Source organism: Trichomycterus rosablanca, chromosome 2, assembly GCF_030014385.1.
Source record: "Trichomycterus rosablanca isolate fTriRos1 chromosome 2, fTriRos1.hap1, whole genome shotgun sequence".
NCBI lineage: Eukaryota > Metazoa > Chordata > Actinopteri > Siluriformes > Trichomycteridae > Trichomycterus > Trichomycterus rosablanca.
In genome coordinates, this window is record NC_085989.1 from 39,761,589 (window position 1) to 39,769,316 (window position 7,728).

General features: G+C 39.3%; 1 protein-coding gene across 1 annotated transcript; it reads left to right on the plus strand.

Annotated features, from left to right (window-relative positions):
- Positions 1 to 906: 906 nt before the first annotated feature.
- Positions 907 to 7,462, plus strand: LOC134309191 (coiled-coil-helix-coiled-coil-helix domain-containing protein 5). The gene is made up of 4 exons (XM_062990829.1): positions 907 to 958; positions 2,248 to 2,388; positions 4,492 to 4,643; positions 6,261 to 7,462. Coding segments are annotated over exons 1-4 (321 nt in total). The 5' UTR covers positions 907 to 956; the 3' UTR covers positions 6,287 to 7,462.
- Positions 7,463 to 7,728: the final 266 nt, after the last annotated feature.

The following is a 7,728-nucleotide window of genomic DNA, read 5'->3' on the forward strand; positions in this document are numbered from 1 at the left end:
CTATGGAGTGTGGCGGTGCACAAAGCTTAACGTGACTTATTGTACTAAAACAGCGAGCGAGGAATTTCGTTAGTGGAGAGAACTTATGAGCAGTAATAATTAAGGAAGGTTTCGTGTTTCTGTGTCGTACTTTTAATACATCAAGTCACGTTAAGCTTTTTTTTCTTACTATAAGTGTTTTAGACTCTCTCTGAAAAGCTTAGATTCTCACAATTTCTCATTTACATTTTCGGCATTTAGCAGACGCCTTTATCCATTTCAGTTACATTATACAGTCTGAGCAACTGAGGGTTAAGGGCCCAACAGCATCAACCTAGCAGTGGTGGGGCTTGAACCAGCAACCTTTGGATTACAGTCCTGTGCCTTAACCACTTGCCCGAGCTATAAAACGAGTTTAAAAGTGAAACAGGAGGAAAATCCAGCTAAACACAGATACATGTGGAGCTTTCAGAATGAATTTGTTATTCCACACAAATGCAGATTCGTCTCATATTCGCACTTTGACGTTTTACTGCACAACTCAAGCCAAGCGCTGAACAAAACGGCTGTCCATTGTTAATTTTAAATTAAATAAAGAAATCATTTTAAAAAACAAGCTGAACACGTTGAGTTTAAGGGTAACCATTTCTCGACAAAGGGCGTTGAGTTTCAAAGATTCTGACTTTGAGGACGTTGAGTTACAAGGTACCACTACTGTACTATTAGGTGCTGTTTCTCTGATGAGGGCAAGTTTCAAGGGCACATTCGGCTCCTTTAAGTAAACGCGTTACTTTTTAAAGACCCGCCTTAGTGCTCGAGTGACAATCTATCCGCCAATAGAATTCCAAGTTGTTGCAATATTGACCAATCAGAAACGTCGCTAGAGAAGCCGACCTCAGCCGGCTGAGTTAGCATGTGAGGATTCCTTACACCATTCAACCTTCATAAGTGCTGGTCTTAAACTGACTGTGTTAAACATGTAAGTTTCTTTACACATGAACATTGTGGATTTATCAGAAATCTTTGTATATACTGTGTTGTTTATACTATGAAAAAACAGCACTTATTAGCCACGCTTTGCCATTTCTGTATGTTAAAGATGTGCAGTTGTTCTTTTAGGAAACGTTACCTAAAACCAAACACGTGTTCACTATATAATGGACAGTGTAATTAGGGAGGTCAGTTTGTTTGTGAATTCGTGTATTATGTAAACATTTCAGAAATCATAATATATAAAAATGCACTTCTCTGGGTTAGTGTGTTACTGATGAGAGAACATGCTAAACTCCGAAGACAGTATGGGAATTGGCTCGAACCTAAGCCACCACATTTCCAGCTGAAGAAACAGGTTCCAGAAACACTACAATTGTTGCAATGTAACTACAACGCTGATTTAAATCAATCGTGCAACCCACTACAGTGCACAACAATGTAGCGGGTTCATATGGAGACCTGTATTGTGCATGGAGAGTTATGCCCTGATCGCCATTATCTACAGTCTCTGCAAGCAGAGGTCGTAATTGCAGCATGGGTATTTGGATACCCATCATTTGTGGTTAAGGTACTGTACCAGTAATCAGATGGTTGCCTGTTCAAGCCCCACCACTGCCATGTAGCCACTGTTGGGCTCTTGATCAAGGCCCTTAACCCTTAATTGTTTACAAAAGTGTAAGTCGCTTATTTTTAGTGTTTATTTATTGCTACAAACCGATTGATTCAAATCACCGCTGTAGTTTCACCGGACGCAGGGCAGGAGTTCAGCCTAAGCAAGGTGCTAATCACAGAGCACCACACGCACAGTACATGATTATAATATTTCTGTTTTATTTCATTTGCATTTTCCAATTTGGATATGCTCAATTTCCCAGTGCACTGTGGCGACTACTTATTCTACCTCCACCTACGTTGGTGCATCGACCAGTTTATAGGAGTCTCTGTTGCTGTGGCTTGGAGGTGATTCCACATCCAACTGTGACTGTTGAGAACCCGGCTAGGCTGGGGACCGTACCTAGATTTGAGAGTTAAGCAACAGTGGTGGGCAAGTCTTTTAGACTGCTTCACCACCGGAACACCCAACCTCAGTGTTTTTTACATTAGAAAGTCCACTTACTGGCATGCCTTAGGAGATAAGATGGAACAATAGTATCCAAGACAAACCCACATGCCAAACTTCACAAAGTGGGTAAACAGAGGAAAAATAAACCTATTTTGGTCACAGTAACCAGAGACAATAATCCATCATTCATGTATTTTTTCCCTTCTTTTTAGGCAGGCAGCAATGGACATTACCGCCAAATTTTGCCCAAAGGAAATGGAGGAGTATGGTGCATGTGTGTCCTCCAATCCATCAACATGGCAAGAACACTGTCATCACCTAAAAGTGAAGGTGGCGCAGTGCACCTCCTCTCAGTATGTTAATACGTTTATAATTCCCAAACATGAACAACTGCAAATTGTTGCCCAAAGTGAACGATTAATGTTCATTGTCTATTGTATATCATGATTCACCTCTATTGCTGCTGACCTTCACTCCTTTTTGAGGAGGGCCATGTCTAACACCTAGGGCTGGGCGATTTTGAAAAAAAAAAAAAAATCTTGATTATTTTAATATTATTACAGATTGTTGATTACGATTTCGATTTTTTTGTTCTTGTATAATGCAATTGAAAAAAGACTCAAATTTCTTTCTTTTTTTTTTTTTTTTTTGCATTTTAATTTAAAAGACTGCAGAAGTGAAAAATAGTAACAGCACCACCTATAATTATCATTTCAAGAGACTCAAACTTTATAACGATAACGATATAACAATAATTGAAACAAAATAGAAATCTTAATTAGCTATATCCTTTATAAGAATAGCTCACGAACAACCCTTATTTGAAATATTGTGCAGCAGAACCTCCTTACATTAGGAAAAGTGCAAAGCTACAAAAAGTTCTTTACAGGTTTCTTAAAAGGAACACGAGCCTGTGAAGTGAAGTGAGTCTGTATCAGTATCTAGACTTAAGGATTAAAGTCGAGACTGCCGGGACAACGATGCTGCTCCTGTCAGATGTGACGGGTCTGGAGTAATTGCAACGACAAGAAATCACTACAGACTTTATTGAAGACTAGAGCGGATAACAACTCTATTATTATTTAATTGTTTATTTATCTATTTATTACCAGTTATGACTTTTAGATCATTTAATTCTGTGTTCGTATGATTTGTGTAAATCGTGTATTCATTTAAAGTATCCTCCAGGCCACCCAAGAAGGATGGGCCCTGCTGAGTCTGGTTCCTCTCAAGGTTTCTTCCTGTAATTTTCAGGTAGTTTTTCCTTGCCACAGTCGCCCTCGGCTTGCTCAACAGGGGTTTTTGTATCTGTTGGTCCTGGATTTTGTAAAGTTGCTTTGAGACAATGTATATTGTAAAAAGCGCTATATAAATAAAGTTGACTTGACTTGACTAGGCTGGGGGGGGGGGGGGCATCAAGTAATCACTCAACTCAGCTTTGATTTTGTCCTCTTGTGACTCTGGGGGGTGGATGGAGGTCTTAAGTTCTGCTTCTAACAATATAGACTACAATTCCCATGCTCCCACGGACTGTCACGTGACTAGCACATGTCCCCGGTCAGTCAATCCTGATCGCACTCATCGGCTCCGGAGTTGTGATTCAGTTCGGCTGTGTTTGATTCAGTGACTCTTATTTGAACTCTGTTCGTGTGTCTCGTTTTGCCGATCGTGTTTGTGCTCCTTATTTCTGAATCTAACCATTACCGTGTATAATCCTTGTTGTCTTCCGTTTACTGTTTTAGTTTTCGCTGGTTTTGGACTCTACCTGATTTTGTACACTGTTTTTGCCCTTTTGATAATAAACTTTCCCTAATTTATATTCCGCGAGCGTCTGCTCAGTTTCTGCCTTGTGACATGTTGGTATTTTAATTAAAATATAAAGTATGTAAACAATCGCGATTGTCACATTTCTAACATCGGGTGAAAACGTTCATGCGAAATTAATCGTGAAAATCGCCCAGCCCTACTAACACCCCCTCCGACATGTGTGCGGTATCCACCCGCTTTTTTTAACCTGCACCAAACAGGTTCATATGGAGACCCGTATTGTGCATGGAGAATTATGCCCAGAGCTTTATTATCCACTGTCTCTGCCAGCAGAGGTCGTAATTGCAGCAGTTGTAAGGAATCCCTCTGGCCCTCCCTCCATTGGAAAAGCCAATTATTTCTCCTATAGGCACCTACTGTAGTAGCTGAAATGGCTATTGAGTCAAAAAAAGAACAAGATTGGCATACATAATAAGCTATAAAGCAGTTGTTGTGTGTAGCAATAATCACTGAACACCATCTGACATGTTTATCTGTATTGTGTATTTCTACAGTTAATTACCACTCTACAATGCACTTTTCTTACTTTTTACAAGTCATACCTCTGTTTCACTGTGTGCTTTGCATAATTCATATGCTTACACTCGTCTTCACTTATCTTCTTTTGTTTCTCCTTAATTCTGATGCAGTCCGGTGATCAGGAAGATCCGAGCAGACTGTGCCGGGGAGTTTGCAGAGTTTGAACGCTGCCTGCGAGAGAACCAGGCCTCGTCTCAGACGTGTTCATCACACGTTGTACGCTTTCTGACCTGTGCCAACGCTGTCGACATTACAGGATTAAGTAAGCATACGCATTTAATTCCATTTCACATTTAGTTGACTATTTATTACTCACATTGGCCTGGAAATGACACTTACCGATCGTTTGGTGGGGTTCTTCTGTTGATACGTGATGAGGAAGGTGGGGGGCTGATAGATGTGTTACAATCAGATGTGTAACAGTCAGAAATTGCTGGTCCAAAATGGCACTTCTATCGGAGGTGGACAGAACATCAGAATATATATTTTAAGGAGCTAATAGGGAAGTATTGGTAGCGTTTTTCTGACAGAATAGCTTTAACCTTTCTTGTAATGCCAAGAAATGGTAGGATGCTAAAGCATTCTTCAAAAGAAAGATCTTTCAGTTCTTTGAGGAATGAAAAAGCTGGAGATCTACTGTACAGTATGTAAAAACACCATTAATTATGTTGGTGGTTGTCAGGCCCTGCAAAACATCACAACAGTCATTATCCTAAGAATTTCTACTAGTTGGTGCCCATACTATAATGGTTTGGCAGCAGACATCTGTCAGCTGGAAACATATTTCAGCTTCTTTCAAACATTAGTTGCTTAGTGGTCCAGTTTTTGTGCCTCTTACACCATACAAATTATACATTTTTGTACATTATTATGTGGTACAGATTTTTTTCAAATAGTGGCCAGCCATCAATTCCTTTCAAAATATACCGTGGTACCTTGTAACTCAACGTCCCCTAAACTCAAAATCTTTAAAACTCTAATTTGTAAACTTAAACTCAACGTGTGTGCGACTGCTGCTTTGCTCAGCGCTCGGCTTGAGCTGTGCGGTACAACGTCATGCGAACACGAGACGAATCTGCATTTGTGTGGAATAACGTCAAATTTACTCTGAAAGCTCTACATGTATCTGTGTTTAGCTGGATTTTTCTCCTGTTTCACTTTTAAACTTGTGTTATAGTTCAAGGTTCTGGGAAATTGTAAGAATCAGCTTTTCCGAGAGAGTCTAAAACGCTCATCTTTAATAAAAAAATAATGTAACTTAATGTATTAAAAGAATGACATAGAAACACTAAACCTCTCTTAATTATAACTGCTTATTTGTTCTCTCCACTAATTAAGAAGCATAAGAAAACAATAAGGTCGTGCAAGGCAAGTGAAGGTAAAGTGCAGGATTTTTATAGATTTTTTTAATTGTATTTCAGTGTTTTTATATTGTATTTGTGTTATTTTCAGTGTATAAGTGTCCAAAACAACCCCATTATTTTACATTAGCCTAAAATATATGCAGTTCCACAGGACCATGGAACGCATTAACAGGTTTCCCATACATCCTTATTGGAAAAAATACTTTGAAGCTCAGCGCCTTTTAAACTCAACGCCACTCCCAGAACCAATTGATGTTGAGTTTCAAGGTACCACTAAAATCTATAAATTTTGATATTGTGTGTTTTCTAATGTTGTTTCCATTATTTTGTCCACCTGAACATTGCACCTATAAAAAGGTCGATGTGAATAATAAATTGACTTTACTTTGTGTTGGCAGAACAGGGTAGATTAAAATGCACAGGCTGTTTGAAATTAGCCGGACCCATGCACGAATGCTGATTTTGTGTAACTTTAATAATTTTGAACAAACAATGATCCACTTTTCTCTCTGCAGCAAATCCAGCGCCTCAGCCAACATGAAACATGACCTGCCATCAGAACTCTGCACAAGCCAACGGACCTTTATGGCTTCATTCGATCACAGAAAGAAGTGAACTGCTGCATTGTACAGAAACAGGACACGGCAACGTTAAATGTTTGCTCACCTCATATTTCAATTTGTATTTGGAATGAACTGTGGACTGTATGAACACTCTAATACGTTTGGACACCTGTGGTCAAATTTCATGAAAATAAGTTAGCACATCGTCTACAGTTCATATTGTGAAAGAAATATTTTATTTTATTTTACCACTGCATTATGCTGCTCAGGGTCACGGTGGGTCAGTCAGATAATCATGTCTGTATGTAGACGCTTAGTCAGCCGATGACACATTTACATTAGGGGCATTTAGCAGACGCTTTTATCTAAATCAACTTAAAATTATTACATTTTGAGCAATTGAGGGTTAGGGGCCCAACAGTGGCAACTTGTGTATTGACAGGACAGGACCTCATTGGCAACTTAAACCAGCAACCTTCTGATTACTAGTCCAGTACCTTAACCGCCGAGTTACCACTGCTCTAGGGGGTGGCACGGTGGCTCGGTGGGTAGCACTGTCGCCTCACAGCAAGAAGGTCCTGGGTTCAATCCCCAGGTGGGGCGGTCTGGGTCCTTTCTGTGTGGAGTTTGCATGTTCTCCCCGTGTCTGCGTGGGTTTTCTCCAGGAGCTCCGGTTTTCTCCCACAATCCAAAGACATGCAAGTGAGGTGAATTGGAGACACTAAATTGTCCATGACTGTGTTTGATATAATCTTGTGCACTGATGAACCTTGTGTAATGAGTAACTACTGTTCCTGTCATGAATGTAACCAAAGTGTGAAACATGACGTTAAAAATCCAAATAAACAAACAAACCACTGCTCTAGGGATTTAAATCCTGGATCCCATTGGTATTGGGCTAGTGTAATTTACCTCTGTGCCACCTAAACATCAGTGAAATAAAGATATATATTTTTTAAAAGTCAATAGATCTGGCAAATCTAATTGTTTATTTCAGTATGTTTCCTCAATTTTGCAAATAAATGAAAATTGTCTAGTACAATTACCCAAACAAAAGCTTTATTTAGGTTTGTTACCAGCAAAGGATGTGTTAACTTATTGGAATACATATTGGAATTTGACCAGGAGTGTTCGAACTTGTGGATAAGTGGAAATGTGATATTAAAATAAAATCTATTGTTTTGTCATAATCTATAGTTTTGTGTTACTTAAATATGATTCCTAATTTTACTGCTGTTTTTTAATTAGCCTGATATGGGCTGCAGTGCTTAGAGCAGTCTGAGTGTGAGTATTTCAGATATAAAAACATTTATGGATGTCCCACTAATTAAATGTAAGTGCTTAGTCTTGTTTCTGGTTGCAGTGGAGAGCCAATCCTGCAACCACTAGGCACAAGGTGGATACTGCTGGCAATTTAAGT

Excerpts from the sequence above, each read along its gene's own strand:
- LOC134309191 (XM_062990829.1), top strand. Across the intron at positions 2,389-4,491 it reads GCGCAGTGCACCTCCTCTCA|TCCGGTGATCAGGAAGATCC; the intron begins GTATGTTAATAC and ends ATTCTGATGCAG. Across the intron at positions 4,644-6,260 it reads TGTCGACATTACAGGATTAA|CAAATCCAGCGCCTCAGCCA; the intron begins GTAAGCATACGC and ends TTCTCTCTGCAG.